The 17,205-nt window shown below is 34.2% G+C and overlaps 1 protein-coding gene across 3 annotated transcripts in view; it reads right to left on the bottom strand.

Annotated features, from left to right (window-relative positions):
* The window catches only part of LOC126977094 (serine/threonine-protein kinase ULK3-like), a 29,125-nt gene continuing 11,920 nt past the window's right edge, over positions 1-17,205 (bottom strand). Inside the window, exons 8-14 of one of the 3 annotated variants that reach the window (XM_050825797.1) lie at positions 16,893-17,045; positions 16,111-16,268; positions 15,727-15,899; positions 11,205-11,287; positions 1,538-1,609; positions 1,046-1,121; positions 1-1,008 (exon numbers count right to left, since the gene is read on the bottom strand). In XM_050825797.1, the coding sequence (XP_050681754.1) occupies positions 1,047-1,121; positions 1,538-1,609; positions 11,205-11,287; positions 15,727-15,899; positions 16,111-16,268; positions 16,893-17,045 (714 nt within the window). In that variant the 3' untranslated portion in view covers positions 1-1,008; position 1,046. Of the gene's footprint in view, positions 1,009-1,045; positions 1,122-1,537; positions 1,610-11,198; positions 11,295-15,726; positions 15,900-16,110; positions 16,269-16,892; positions 17,046-17,205 lie in introns of those variants that run through there. The other 2 variants (XM_050825792.1, XM_050825807.1) reach the window with 2 other exon arrangements.

The following is a 17,205-nucleotide window of genomic DNA, read 5'->3' as shown; positions in this document are numbered from 1 at the left end:
ATGTTTAAAATTGTTTATTTCAATATATCACATGTTATACACACACTAAATGTGCCGAAACAAGCAAAAGGTATTCATCAATTATCGCATTTTTATCAAACTATATTCAACGTAATAAGTACTTAAAACCATGAGTGGTAAGAAAAATATTTATTTTTTACAACATCAACATAAGACATTTCTATACTTACACATCAATAAATAACTTTACAACTTAGATAATTTATGCGTCTAGAATTTAGATAGAGCCTCTTGCTGTTAGGCAACACATAACAACAGGCCCGGTTTATTAGTTGAGTGTGCGTGACAGCTACGTCTTTATTATTTTGCATATTTTCGACCAACACGATTCAGATCTTTGATGACACGCACTAAAGTTCCAGCGGGAATATTCATTTCTCGCGATATTTTTTTTGTTTCCTTTTAGAATTTTTTGCGAATTCTGTTTTTAATTGTATTACAACGCACTCTGTATTGGGGTCTTCGACAGATGTTGATGGTCTATCAATAATATTATATAAGAAAATAACCAGCTGTGGAAATATTTTAATATTCCCGACGGCTCCCTACACACTTTGCACGAGGTTATCACTAAAAATCAGTATTCTTTAACACCTCATTTCATTATTTTAGTTTAATAATAACCTCAAAAAAGATATGTGAAATGTCGGGAAATTGTCGAAGTTTCTAACACAGTGAAGAATTAAAAAGTATAAACTAGAAGTTGTTATAATATTTATGACCAGGCCAGTTAATTACGAGTTTACAAAAAACGAGTATTATTATATTTAAATGAAACTTATAATAATATAAAATGGCATTAACGAAAATATATTAAAATATATTCAATATTATATAAGGTACTTATATATATTTAATCCTAATATTAAAAATTACAAAAATAAATTTAAAGTAGTGACTGGTGTCCGGTACCGCGTCGTCCACCGACTGAATAATAATTAACAATAATGGTAGTAGTTTGAGTGCCGCTCGCTGCTCGTGTAGCACAGACCGTAATATTCTAACAACGCCCCCCCCCCCCCCCCCTACGTTATCCTGCACACGTCGTTGTGGTCGTCTACCGCGTTGGGTTCGCTCGACTTCTTCGGTGGTTCTTCTTTCTGAAATGTTTACTCAATGTTCACACGATACTTATACTGAGGCTTTCTTAAATATCAATATTATCTAACTTTCAAAATAAGCACACACGAGTGAGTGCCGACCTATGCTTATTCTTTCACACACACACATACACACACAAGTCGTGGTATCGAAAGAAAGAGTCATTTATTCACTCGGTCAAAATAATACCTATGAATGTCAAAGATTTAACCAGAACTTCGGAGAAGTTAAGCCATAATGATAAGAAGTGACAAGAAACTCATTGCCCTTACTTACACAGAGGAAATAAACAGAACTTGGTCTGCGTTAATTGATACTTCAAGTAAAATATGCCAGACACGAGTGTTGTTTACTATCAACAATATTAATTAATATCTACACTATGATGGTATGTATGCATGTATGTTATACTCACACCAACATTTCCCCGCGGGAACCTCTTCAAGAGCCGGGCCAGGCCGTTAGATCTGCACTTGTGACCCAACTCCTGAAATATTAAATATTACTGATGGGACGCCTTAGGTGTGGGCGGCGAACAAAGCTGATCCAACAATGATATAACTGCTTGTTGTTGCTATCGAACTGTTCACATGTACGTTGACTGACTTCACAAAGGCGGTCTCTTGTATTTTAGAAATTGTTTGAATTGAAAATATTGGCTTGTTAAAATGTTTATCATATGTTTATTACAATTTAGTCAGATCTATTATATTTCAACTGGTTTTGACATTTGATATTATTATTATAGTGTGACTGGTACCTATAATGTATATGACTAATCTTATAAGTTGTACCTTTAGTTAATTTTAGACAACTACACTAGCACATTAGGTTCACCCTGTAATGTTAGTGTAAAATTGAAATTATATAAATAAATAAAATAATGCTCGTTTGAGTGGGTTGATGCAATGTCTCTTATCAATACTATTGTTTTTTTAATTGATTATTTTTGTGACCTCACTTTACACATGGTATTGTAATTAAAATAATTAGTATACGAAGAAGCTGTTAATGTTAATTTGAAAGAGTTACTTTTGCTTAAAGTTTCCGAAGTGGTACTAAATATTTATATTACTCAAAGTGTTTCTTTTGACATGAATAAGTGGCCAAGTCAAGATGAATACTTTTACGAGCAGCCATCGTCTTATAATGATCACAACAAGAAGTTCACATTAACTTTGATCAAATATTAGTAGATTCAGCTATGCATGTTACCAGAGTACAAACTCGAAAGAAATAAACACGCAAATAGGGCGCGCACGGGAAGCAGTACTGGGCACTTAAATAAAGAAACGGGAAAGACTATCAAAAGTAAATGGATTAACACTGGTAATTAATCCTGGTACTAACTTGTGATTACCAGACATGGGCCCTCACTAAACCACATAATATACAACTGGAAGTCTGGTAAAGGTTTGCTATTGGAAAGTACGATAACTATAATAAGCGAACTTAAAATTATCAGATCAACTACGAAAAACTCTTATCAGAAGAGTACCAAAATTCTTCAAAAGAACAAATAGATATGGACAGGACACACATTAAAGAGTGTGACGACAAATGGATCAAAACTGTAATAAATTGGTGTCCTATCTACAAAAACGAAACAGTCAAAACAGGAGATGGGAGGACGATTCTAAATAAGTTGCACGAGCCCTCTGACTATTCAATACAAACGGGCATTAAGACATTATCATTATTATTAAATCTTTATTTGTTGCAAAAAAAATACGATTTTGCTTAAAATTACCCTCGACCCTAGAGAATACATCATAGAAATCGCAAGGCATGAGTTAACTAATACGTATTCTGTGTGATCTATGACCTTCCTCTACACTGCTCCGGAACATAAAATATTCAGCAGTATAATATGAGTCAACCTTATTGCAGTGTGTTAAGATTTAGTTTTGAGTAACTTGTGTGTAATGAACATTGGACCGCGATACTTGTGGCTCGATTATTCGATCAACAAATATTGGAGATTTTATATTACGACAAAATATTAAATTTTAATTATTTACAACTTTTTGTTATGTTACTATAGTACTGAAAGAGAGAAGGTTCTTCTGAAACCTGACTGGGTGTGTGACGATGGTGGTTTTTTAACTGAGGAGTTGTACCGGGTCCGCACGGCAGCTGTGATCGATGTTATGTTTATTTCTAGTCATACTTGTTTGCCAAAGTGGCAGCCTCATAATTTAGGCTATTACTTTCAATCTGGTACATATTTGATAGAAGAAAATTAAAATGATTGTGGTATATGTTGAACCACATACGTCTAAGATCAACGTTGAGAGAGGAAGCAAACACTTGAGTCTCGCTCAGAATTCCGAGCGGTGCGTACGTGTACAATAAACCTGTTACGCTGCGCCTGCGTGACTAAATTTATTAAACTACCTTCCGACATTGTTGACCGCGCGTGTGTTTTTTAATAATGAAATGCCAAAAATGTAAAAAAGTGCTAGCGAAAAAAGGATCGCATTTCATGTGTCAAGGGCCTTTCCAAGGGACTTTTCATAGGGGATGTGTAAAGGGTTTAGCAGCAGACATTAAAAATGGTAAAAACCGCATTTACTGCAATAATTGTGAAGATTAAGGATCAGAAGATGAAGATCAGGATGAAGAGTTACAAGATTACTCAAAAATTCTCAAGGATATACAAAAAAAGGTTAGGGCTATCCCGGGATTCAAAACACAACTGGATTCCATTACACAAAGTCTAATTATGCTATCTGATAAATATGACTCATTGATTGTTGAACACGAACAATCAAAAGAGAAGATTCATAAACTGGAAAAAGCAATCACAAATGTAAGCAAAAAATGTGTATATTTAGAAAAGCAAAACATTTTCTTCGAACAAAAATTCAAGAATTTGAGCAGGCATCACGTAAACAAAATATTGAAATTGTGGGTATTGAACAGCTTCCCGGAGAGAGTGTGATAGAAATAGTGTCTAAAATCGGTGAAAAAATAAATGCGAGTAGCTCCGACATAGAATGGGCTAGACGCTCAAGACCATACAAAGTAGGCACTAAATCACCACCTATAATTGTGGGCTTCAAGACCACTGGATCTACATCACGGGACAACTGGCTTACCCAGCGCCGTAAACTATCGGATATCACAAGTAATATGGTTACAGGTGGATCGGATACAAGCAAAATTTATATAAACGAAGATCTAACTAAATCAACTCGGACGCTGCTATGGAGTGTCAAGAAGCAATTACAAGGAATTTATAAGTATATTTGGGTAACAAATGGAAAAATCCTGGTCACGAAATCTGAAGGTGAAAAAGTGATATGTGTAAGGGCCGAAAGTGATATAAGTAATCTAATTATTAGAAAGTGAACATATTTTTTTAATAGGTAACTTACCAAAATGTAATAATATGTTTATTACTAACTGAAAAATTCATAGACTTATTAAACATGGACTACATAACCGACGGATCTATAAACTATAAGTGTGTTTAATAACTTAAATACTTGGTTACAACAAATACACAATAACAGTGACTTAAGCATATTACATGTTAATATTTGATCATTGCAAAAACACTTAGTGAATTCTTAGTTACTATCGGCAATGATTTAAGTAAAATAGACATTATAGTATTAACAGAACCAAACATAAATTATTCCTTAATGTCTTTCTATAACATTCCTGGGTTTCGTGTCAATGTTTGTACCCGTACGGGTCGGGGGAGGGGTACTGGTCTACTCGCGACTGGAGCTCAACGTGTGTGTGAACGAGACTGCTGCGTTCGTGAGTACAACCATTATGCGATCTGCAGAGTGCGTTTCTATTACACTTGATGCTAATGGAGAACAATTCTATTTAATAGCTATATATAGACCACCCAGATTTTATAAACAGGATAAAATACAAGATTTTATTGTTGAATTTAGAAATTTATTAAATAATCTACCAGAACGCTCAAAAGTCATATTTTGTGGGGATTTAAATATAAACCTTTTAAATAGCCGAGATAACCATGTTATATTATATGAAAATGTATTAGCAGAGTATGGCTTCACCAGATGCATATGTGATGTAACTAGGAGGGAAGTAGTTATGGGCAAATTGGTAGAATCGTGTCTTGATCATATTTACATTAGAGCACCATTAGTATTAATTGACTCGGCAGTAATAAAACATAAGATATCCGATCACTATTATATTGCAGCATCTATAAAATGGAAATGTACTCCTCACGCATCAGACCAACCAGCCTTAGCTCAGCCCATCACGCGCCGTGTTCTTAACAATTATTATTAACCAATTTTGATGAGTTGTTGAATATTAAGTGTCCAGTAGAATTATATAAAGCTTTGACTTGTCTTTTTAATCTATACTATAATATTATAAAGCTGCAGTGTTTGTTTGTTTGTTTGTTTGAACGCGCTAATCTCTGGGTACTACTGGTCCGATTTGAATGATTCTTTCAGTGTTGGGTAGTCCATTTATCGAGGAAGGCTATAGGCTATGTTTTTTTTCAAAATTAGGGATCCGAAATAAAATTGCTATTATGTAACAGAAGGTGTAAAATCGAAAACCTATTTTTGCGTGCGCTGCAAAAACTATTGACAATATAACAAAATGATGTACATGCTATAATATAGGCAATATTTTATTACTTATAAAACTATCGCGTGAATTATACTTTATATGGCAAAACAACGTTTGCCGGGTCAGCTAGTAATATATACAATGAATGTTACAAAACGCACACATGTAAAGTTAGTAAAAACAATAGGAATAATAAGAGTTGGATAACTGATACTTTAAAGAAAATGATACAAGAAAGAGATAGGTTATTTACAATATGGTGCAATGAGCCAAAAAATTTGATAAAAAGATTATACTATACTAAATTTAGAAATAAGTGTAATAAAGCTATTATTAAGTGTAAATCAGGATATGATAAACAAACTATATTAAAAAAATATGGGATAAGATAAATAGTTTATTGGGTAAACCGAGACAATCTTTAGATGATCTGATACTAAGAAATATGGTAAAACAAGGCAGTCAAAAAGAGATTTGTGACAAGTTTGCTTCAAATTTTTTAAATGAAATAAATCTAATATAAAATAAAATAAGCCTTTATTGCTGTTACTAACAATAACATTTTCTAAATATATGTCCTTAACTAATTGCTTACTATTTTCTTAACACCTTGTCCTTCGACATAGGCCTCCTCCAAAGACTTCCATCGTTCTCTCTCTCTCGACATTCTTATCCATTCTGGGCCAGCCACTCTCTTAAGGTCATCCTCCCATCGTTTTATTTGTCGCCCTTTGCTTCTTTTGTATTCTCGTGGATACCACTCCGTTATGATTTTTGTCCATTTTTCGCTTTTGTCACGTAGCATATGTCCTGCCCATTTCCACTTTAATGTTTTGCATACAGTTTTGACATCTTTGAATTTAGTTGTACTCTTAATTTTTGTTAGTTTTATTTTATCTCTTCTTTTAATTCCAATAACACTTCTTCTTTCAATTCCGTTTTGGCAGATTTCGATTTTTTTCAACAACTTTTCTGTTAATGCCCATGTTTGGCAACCATACGTTAGACATGGCAAAATGCAGGTATTATATACTTTTCTTTTTTCTTTAATTGGCATATCTACATTTTTCATAATCTCGCTAAGAGACCAAAATGTTTTCTAGGTGTTGGCTATCCTTCTATCAATTTCTTTAGGCATGGTGTCAGTTGCGGCTATCAGCTGACCTAGATAAATATACTCCTTTACATATTCTATTTGTTCCTTATTTACTGTGATGTTATAGGATTGCGGACCATTGGTCAAAATTTTTGTTTTATTTGTATTCATCGAAAGTCCTGCAATGGCACTTTGATCTGACAGTTGTTGTAACATTTGCTCAAGGGTTTTTGGACATTCAGAGAATAAGATTAAATCATCTGCGAAACGAAGGTGAGTTAGCTTTTCGCCATTGATGTTGATTCCATTCATATCCCATTCTAGGTTTCTGAAGATCATTTCTAGGGCCGCTGAAAACAACTTCGGTGAAATTGGGTCACTCCGGCGGACGCCTCTCTCTATAGGAAACTCTTCACCAATTGTTTCGAGCCTAACTTGCGCTTTACTTTTTGAATAAATATTTTTAATTATTTGTATATACTTCTCTTGTATTCCCTGTCTATGTAGTGCTTGCCAGATATATCCGTGCTCCAAGGAGTCAAACGCTTTATTATAATCAACAAATCCCAGATAGTATGTCTTGTTATATTCTTTATATTTTTGTAAAACTTGTCTAAGAACATGGATGTGATCTACTGTTGAATACTTGCTTCTGAAGCCTGCCTTTTTTTGATAAAAACTGTTCAAAATTCTCAGTTTATTTTCTATAGCAAATGTGACTAATCTGTTACCATTTTCACTTCTTTTACCTGTTCCGTATTTCCCTACAGTGTACTCTTCTCCATTATTACGCTTTCCAATTTTACCATTAAAGTCGCCCATTACGATAACATTTTTGTAGGAATTTAGAACAGCTTTTCGTAGATCGTCATAAAATCTTTCAATTTTTAATATTTATTCTTTTTTGTTTGATTCAATTGGCGAGTATGCTTGAATTATAGACCATTTCTCATTGTTCTTTATTGGCATCTTTATGTCCAAGACTGCTATTCTTTCCGATATACCATTAAATTGTTCGATGTTATTGGCGAGTCTCTTTTTGATTGAAAACCCTACGCCGTACAGACCTGGTGTCTCGCCTTTGTGGTATAAAATGTAGTTCCCATGGTCTTCTATGCCTTCCACAAACATTCTCATCTCGCTGATGCCAATAATATCCCATTTTACTTCTGATAGAGTGAATTCGAGTTCGAGACGCTTCTCAGCAGTTCGTAATGATCTTACATTCTATGTAGCAATGTGTATATCTGTGGTTATATTCGAGGATTTTTTTTTCTTTAGAGGGTTGTGGTCTTCTTCCCCCACGATGACCAGTCGGCTTGGGGGAGTTGTTTCTGTTGTTTTCTTTATGTTTATTGTACGTAGTTTTTGTTTGCTGTCGCCGGTATTTAGTTGCTATTGTTTATTTGTAATCTGGTTCGTTGAGAGAGAATTTGATCGCACTCTCATGATGTCGTATACATTTGATCTGTGGTTTTTGGATGAGGTTAATGTCGGTTGTTTTGTTGACTTAGATCAGTTTGTGGAGAGGTGAGTATTTCTCTTTTTCGTTTATTTTTAGCATTAGTTTTCCCTGATAATGAGCTTGTCGTGTACTATGTAGGCGAAATTCCCCTTTTTCCGTTCTGCCAGAAGCTTGGGTTGTAACGCTTTTCTCCTTTCTAATGTCTCTTTAGAGTAATCTTCAGTAACATTTATCCTTTAATTTCTTTTTATTCTTCATTATTTCTCCCTTTTTCAACCCACTTACTAGGGAGATCAGGATGGGTCTTGGTTTATCGCCTTTTTTGGAATGTCCAATACGATGGATTTTATTTATCTCCACGGTCTCTATGCTAATATGTAACTCATCCAGTATTCGTTTCTTTACTTTTTCGAGTAACTGCAATTTAGACGTTTCTTCCTCATGTAGTCCATGTATTATTATATTATTGCTTTTCTTGCCCCTTTCTAAAAGTTCCACTTTATTTTCCAACTTTTAATTATTAGTTTCAAAATATTATTTTCTTCGACAATAGGCTTCAATTTTTCCTCTATTTTCTCCATAATTGTATTGGTTAATTCCGCTGTTTGCTTCTGCATTTCAGTTTTCATTCTATCAAATAATAGCTGAAATTGGGCTTCCATAGTTTTACATGATCAAATAATATTCCAATAGAATAAATATAAATTTATAATAATATATACGAACTAAGCAGGCAAGTCGTAGTAAACGCAGCACTGGGCTGTGGTGTAGGTAAGTAATGTTATGTCCGCGGCTGTCTATCGTCCGACGCGAGCAAGCCGATGACTCACTGCTCGCGGCTCGCCACCGTCCTAAACTCGTTTGACGACGTATCACTGCTTGTATTCACTTTGAGTTTTTAATATTTTTTCGTAACTTTGTTTTAATATAATGTAGTACTAGTTAATTTAGCACTTTACTATTGATTAATCCTAAGGATTATAGTTCACTTTTTAAAACTGTATAGTTGTACGCTGAAGTTTCACTTTTTATCACGGTATATTTATATTAATTCACGGAGCAACATAAAACACGTCTTCTTTGCGACCGAGCGGCAGCCGTGAGCAAATAAATCTAATTAAACATAAATGTAGTGATAAATTTTTACAAAGGGCTATGTGGTAAAGTGTGATGGCAACCAGTCACTAATAGTGATGTTAAAAAAATTATTATTAATATGAATAAAAATAAATCACCTGGTAGCGATCTCCTACGCATGTCTGATATAAAGTCAGTTGTTGATAAAGTCTGTCGTGTCATAGCTAATTTAGTTAATTTATCTGTTAGACATGATAAATTTCCTCCTAAATTAAAAGAAGCTATAATTCGTCCCATTCATAAGCAAGGTGATCGTAAAGATTTTTCTAACTATAGACCTATGGCTATATTGTCTAGTATTGATAAAATTATTGAAAAGTGTATTGTGAATCAACTTGGAAACTTTCTACAAAAAAATAAAATACTAAATGTATGCCAACATGGATTTCAAAAAGGTAAAAGCACTAACACACTATTATCTAAATTTACTAATGAAATAAATACACATTTAGAAAATAAAAAAAATAGTTGTCGCTATATTTTATGATTCCAAAAAAGCTTTTGATACACTAGAAACGGACACCCTTTTGAATGGATTGCAGGAGTGTGGTGTGGGACAGCCGCTGAACCAATGGTTCCGCGACTACCTCACCTCACGCTCTTAACGTGTTAGGTGGGTGACACGTTCAGCGAGGAGACCAAGGTGGGATGTGGAGTACCACAAGGGTCGGGATGTGGGCCCATCTGCTACCTAATGCAAGTAAATAGCTTATGTGAAGTAATTCGGCAGTGTTCAGCTTACATGTTTGCCGATGATTTATTTACATTGCTAGCCGGCACCAACCTCGCTGAAACGTGTAGCTTAGTACAGTTAGACATAGATAACGTAGTTAAATGGTCTCACGATAATGGTATAGTTCTGAATTTGCAAAAAAATTTAACTAGTTATTATTCACTCACCATATTTACCCCTCACAGATTCACCCCCGAATATGTATATACATAGTCTACTGTGCCTTCATATTAATTTTACAAACTGTAAGTGTAAGCCAATTGAAAGAGTTAATTGTATAACTTATCTTGGTGTTAAAATAGATTCAAACTTTTCATGGTCCCACCATATAGATTTTATTTGTAATAAGTTAAGGATACTTTTAGGTAAATTCTATCAACTAAGTTTTAAAGTTCCCTTAGCTACATTAAAATGTTTGTATTACACATTAGTAGATTCAATTATGAGCTATGCTCTTGATAGTTATGGTCTTACATTTAAAACATATATTGATGAAATCGAAGCATTGCAAATAAGGTTTTTAAAATTACTTGTTAACAAAAAACAAAAGCTAAATGTAAAGACAATTACTCAAAGTTATTTAAAATTTGTAATATACTCCCAATAAGTAAAAAGCACAAATACCTTTTAGCCTTAAATAACCATGACTCTCAAGATCATAGCCCATTCTTAATTAGTCATAATCATGGCACCCGTTCGATGACATCAGGCAAACTTGAAGTACCTAGAGTAAACAATTACTTTGGCGATAGAACTTTAAAGAAAAGAATACCATATCAGCTTAATAGTTTGCCAGACGACATCACACGGGAACCAAACAAAAATAAATGTAAAAAACTATCAAATCAATATTTATTGTTGCAGTAACATTTGTAAAATAGGCTTTAAGATTTATTTTATGAGACTCGCTCGATCCTGTAGACAAACTGTGTAAACAGTTCTACAGGACTTTGTATTATTTTAAGAAGAAACTGTATATTTATAAATAAATAAAAATAAAAAAACATGCATCGGGCGATGTAAAGGTTGCGACTGAGCACTACATCGAAACTTACCTCAGTCATCATTGTACCTACCTCGCGTGGCTCAGTGCCCTCCGTCCCTCCGGCGTGGTCGAGGGTCCCGGTGATGTCACCGCGCGAGTCGCTGGCCGCTTCACCTGTACACTTGTCCACAATTATATTTGAATATAACGCTACTGTGGTTCCTCAGATGTTCCAAGAGCGTGGACGGTAGTGATCAACTTATTCAAGAGATAAAAACCTAGTCATTTGATTGGACATATGTTAAGTGTGTGTTGGACCTAGCGTTACAAAAAACGCTTTGAATCCTTTATAAACAATAATAATAATATGTGCCACTGCTCCAGCACAACTAATAAACATTCATTAGAAAATTATCAAGACCAAAGTGTATCCCCATTAAAAACTAGTCAAAGTATGGATACAAGTGCATCAAGTAGGTTTATATTATTTTCAGACAAAATTGGCCAAGGGTTTGGACCTTTATTAAATAATGCAGTTGCAAAGAATTGTGAGGTGATAAATATATGTAAACCCAATATAACTTTCAATAACCTCATAAATTCCATACCAAAAATAAATCTAAAAGAAAAAACGATCATAGGTATAATGTTTGGTAATAACTCTCATAATATTAGAAATAAGGACCTAATTAAAAATATAGAAAAATTAATTAATATTTGCAATAACACAAAATCTAAAGTGATGATGTGTACATTTCCATACTCCTCGGATTTGACACAGGAGCAAAATAGAAAAATATTTAAATTAAATACAACTTTGTATAATGCGACATTCCACAACAATGAAAATTTAATTTTATTTGACACAAATAAATTCATTCATTATAAACTGAAAATAACCAATGGTAACCTATACCTACCATTTAGAGTTAAGCGACAGCTGGCTACTTTAGTAGCTTATATTCTTAGTCAACAAACTACATCCTCTGTAGTATTATTTAATAAACATGCCTCTATTGGGCAAAATGGTAAAATAATCGACATACAAGCCTCTATTGGGGAATGTATTAGTACTAATGTACAAAAATATAACAATGAAGATTTTTCTTCAATTAATTTAAAATAAGTTATTTAACAAGGGAGGACAACTCTTGCAATATCATACAAAATAGGCAACATTCACCAAATATAAATGTTACTGCTATAGATAATCATAATATAAAGCTCATAAATATTGTTCACCAGAATATACAAGGTATCTCAAGTAAGGAATTACAAATTGAACTGTTTTTGAGCTGCTGTAATATAGATATATTATGTATTACAGACCATTGGCGTAAGAGTCATCAGCTCCAGTTTAGTTTTAGAGAACATAAAGTAGTCAGTTCGTTTTGTAGAAGTAGGGCAATACATGGAGGTTCCCTAATTATTATTAATAATAGATTAAAATGTAAAAATAGAAGAGATATTGTTAATCTCTCTATAGAACAACTAATTGAGATAGCTTGTATAGAACTAGAACAATTTATTATTGTAAGTGTATACCGCCCCCCCCACTGCATCATATGAACAATTCCAACATAGAATGGAGGAGGTACTATCAAAATTTAGCAAAACTAGCAAGTCAATTATATTGTGTGGAGATTTTAATATAAACTTGCTTGAACCTTCGGCCAATTGTACTAGCCTTAAAAATTTATTTTAAAGTTTTAATTTGTTCAATGTATTTTGGGAACCTACTAGAATCACTTCTACAACAGCAACCTGTTTAGATAATATTTTTACAGATGTTACTATTACTAGTAAACTCATAATTAATAATCTTCAGTCCGACCATAGTGGGCAACTTATAAAAGTAAATACAAGATTGGACAATGTCAGACCAAAAAAGGTGACGATTATACCAGTTACGGGTAGCCGTCTTGAGAGGTTTAGAAATAATTTGGTAAATACGATACCATTTTTACACTGTGGTGAAACTGCTAATTTTCACTATAACTTAGTCTTCAATTCCTTCTGTGAGGAATTTGACAGGATTTTTACTCCAGTAACGGTGACAGTAAACAACAAACATAGTTTTAATGATTGGGCAACAATGGGTATCCACAAAAGTCGTAAACGCTTATATGACCTTAATTATGAGAAATATTACAACAATAGTGAAGAATTTAAAATATATGTAAAAAATACTCCAAGCTCTTTAAAGTAGTTTGTCATGAAGCGAAAACACGTTTCATTGCAGATAAAATTAAAAACAGTAATAATAAAGTAAAAGCGACTTGGAGTGTAATTAACAATGAAACTGGTAGATCGAATTGCCGTAACACCTCTATCTGTTTAAATATTAATAATCGCGTTATAAATTCGGAAATAGAAATTGCAAATGAATTTGATAAATACTTCTCCGAAATCCCGATTGTCACGACCAAAGACCTTAACTCTTCGCCAAAAGCATCATATGATATGCTTAAATTACACGTACCAGTATCTTCCACTGATTTGAAATTTAAGTATGTTACAAGTAGCGATATAATAAAAATCTTCAAATTAATTAACCTAAAAAATACAAAAGACCTATGGGGCCATTCGACTAATATTGTAAAATACATACTTGACATTATAGCACCTGAATTAGCAATAATATTTAATGAATGCATAGATGAGGGTGTGTTCCCTGACCTCATGAAATACAGCAAAGTTATACCTATGTTTAAATCGGGCAGTTCTTTTGACCCTGCTAATTTCAAACCTATTTCAGTGCTGCCTGTTTTTAGTAAAATTTTTGAAAAACTTTTGCTTCAACAGCTACAAATGCATTTTTGTAAATTAATGAACAAAAATCAGTTTGGTTTCACTAGGGGCTTATCAACAATTAATGCGGGTACTAGACTCATTGAGCACATCTTTGACGCCTGGGAAGAGTCACAGGATGCATTGGGCATTTTCTGTGATTTGTCAAAAGCATTTGACTGCGTCCACCATGAAACTTTACTCCTAAAACTAAAACATTATGGAGTGAAAAATAGAGCCCTAAATCTGATAAAATCATATTTAAGCGAAAGAGTTCAGATAGTCGATGTAAAAGGAAAACGGTCTTCGGGTAAACCTGTGGGAATAGGTGTTCCACAGGGTTCTATTCTCGGTCCTTTCTTGTTTCTTAATTATATTAACGATCTACCGTTTGTGGTAGACGATAGCCGAGATAGAGATTGTATTGTTTGATGATGATACTTCACTTATTTTTAAAGTGAAGCGACGTGCGGATATTGATGACGAGGCAAGCAATGCACTCTCTAAGATAGTGCGTTGGTTTGAGACGAATATTCTGCACTTAAACAGTAAAAAAACAAAGTGTTTACGGTTCATTACACCAAACACAGCGGAGGTACAAACCAACGTACTTATAAATGACCAGAGATTGGAACTTGTGGACACTACGGTCTTCTTGGGTATCACGTTAGACAAAAAGCTTCAGTGGGGTCCACATATTACCCATCTAGCAGATAGACTCAGCTCTGCGGCATATGCAGTTAGAAAGATTAGAGAGTACACGAATGTTGCGACCGCTAGATTAGTGTACTTTAGCTATTTTCACAGCATCATGACGTACGGTATATTACTATGGGGTCATGCTGCTGACATTGATATAGTGTTTGCTCTGCAAAAGAGAGCTGTTCCTGCTATATATCAGCTGTCTCTCAAAGAAAAATTTAAAGAAATAAATATTATGACTGTTCATTGTCAGTACATTTATGAAAATTTAATATATGTTCACAAAAATCGTCACCTTTTTGCTCTTAATAGTGATTTTCATTATTATTTCAGGCATTATCTATAAATAAATTTAAATGTTTTATAAAAAAATGGCTCTGTCATAATCCTATTACTCCACTGCTGAATATCTAAATGATCGGACAGCCTGGGACTAGATTGTGATTATTTTATAGCGATAGAAATGACTGTACAATATTGTATATTTTTATTGAAAAGAGCGCAAAAAAAAGAATGCTGGGAGAGTTTCTTGCGCCGCTTCTTCTCTCTCAGAGTGCCATTTGTTTCCGAAGCGGTAGTAGTATTTAGTAGTATAAGAAATGACATCAAAAAGAATTCTAAAGGAATCAATTTTGAGAAAATAAATGCCTTTTATGCCAAAGACTGGCCGTCCATATCACAACGCGCGGTTATTGTAAACATTGTAATAATAGTAATCTCTCCACTCACTTTATCACCACCAGTCACTATTGCAATTATTTTACACTGCTATGTTAAAGACATAAAAAAATAAAAATGTACGCAACGATTAGATTATTTAAATGATATGTCAACCATTCCGTAGGGTAACGTGCACTGGTATATTTCAAAATATCGAATAGTTAAATATCTGACCAAATATTGAGTTGATGTAAATGTAAGATAATAAATAATTAAACTGATGTTTTACTGAGGTAGTAGTAGTTTTGTACTCTTTTCTATAAATAAAAGGAGAATTAAGGTTTTGTCAAAATATTAGTTTGGTATTTGTATTAGAAGTGCAGTTATCGATAAGTGGCGCACCAAACGCATCTTTCTCAACATACGCCACTGCAGGGAGCAAGTGTATGAAAGGAACTCACTGATCTGGTAGCTGTGGGACTGGGCACCCGCACTTGGCAGCGCGCAGCACGCGGCCAGCGCTGAGCTCGTTCTTGCCGAGCCCGTGCTCTCCGAGCCGTTCTCCGCGTCGCACGCCGCACCTTTTCGTCCATCCTTTAGACACCTTTTAAGCTCCTCTGCTCTGTCCATATACCTACAACAATTTATTTTTATTTACAGTTAAATTTGTATGACTGTAATTTACAATACATAAGTAACAATTTATTTATGTACTTAAGTACATTTACAGAGAGTAACAAATTAATAACAACATTCATCCAAAGCCCTTACCGAACCCTGTTTAGCCAAATAATATAAGACAAAGAGGTGTCATATTGACTATGTTATTATAGTGAGTCACTCACGTGCACAGTTTGGCGGTGAGCGCAGTGCGCCGCATGCGGTCCACCTCGAGCGCCGCGCACGGCACCAAAAAGCGCAGCCCCGCGCCGTATGTCGTCAGCGCGGCGCCCCACTCCCCGCGACATTCTTCCTCTATCGCCTGTTTTATCAGACTCACTCCCTGCACAAAATAACTCAATCATAAATTCATTGTTAGCCTAATAAAAGGCATTTTCAAACGCGGATGCAGAATTTAAACAACTCTAAGGACGATTTAGTTAAATATTTTCATCAAATCCAAATTATTAAGCTTTCATTAAGAAACTGTTCATTGGTTACTTAATACTTTTGAAGTTTCGAGCAAACAATTTAATTTTATTTACTTTTCTATTTTCGGTCTTGATATTATAATTAAAATTAAGAAAAACATAACTTGGGTTTCTATATTTAGATGATATTCTTGTTGAAAATCCACCAAAATAATTGATTTAATATTTGAAAATAGCTACTGTTAGTCTGTGTATAGTCTATGACTTGTAGATATTATAAAAAAAACAGTGGCACTCCGGGAATGTAAAAACACGAATGAATTATTACGTGTATTTTTGAACCGACAAGGAAATACTTTTAAATGAAGTTTTTGATAACGGTAAGAGTAATAGTTTCGCAAGTTCAATGGTTTTATTTGGAGTCTTGTCACCATACCTACTATTTTTTATTAATTATAATCAATCATTGTGCCTGATTAAAAAAACTTTTGAGTTAAGTTTCTGACGATGGATGAATCTGACAGCCATAAACACACTTTGTCGTAGTTCTCTTTCGACGGCATGTGCTCCAAATCGAGGTAGGGGTGCGCGAATAATTCTTCGTATGAGATCCTGGTGTCGGGGTCGTGCTGCAGCAGCCGCGTGAGAAGGTCCGCGCAGCCGGATGAGATGTGCGAGTTTGGGGGAATCTGTGAACGTATATTAATTAATATATGAAATGATCACCCAAAAATAACATGACCACCTGAGTTTAGTGGTCTGTCTTGCAAAAATCTCGGGTGGAGATTAAAATCTGACGGAGAATAGGGGAATTAAGTTCTAAAATTTCAAAAATCTTGACACCTTTGC

This window comes from Leptidea sinapis, chromosome 2 (genome assembly GCF_905404315.1).
Source record: "Leptidea sinapis chromosome 2, ilLepSina1.1, whole genome shotgun sequence".
NCBI classification, from domain to species: domain Eukaryota; kingdom Metazoa; phylum Arthropoda; class Insecta; order Lepidoptera; family Pieridae; genus Leptidea; species Leptidea sinapis.
Note: the sequence above shows the minus strand (reverse complement) of the source record. Positions and strands in the feature narration are given on the sequence as shown.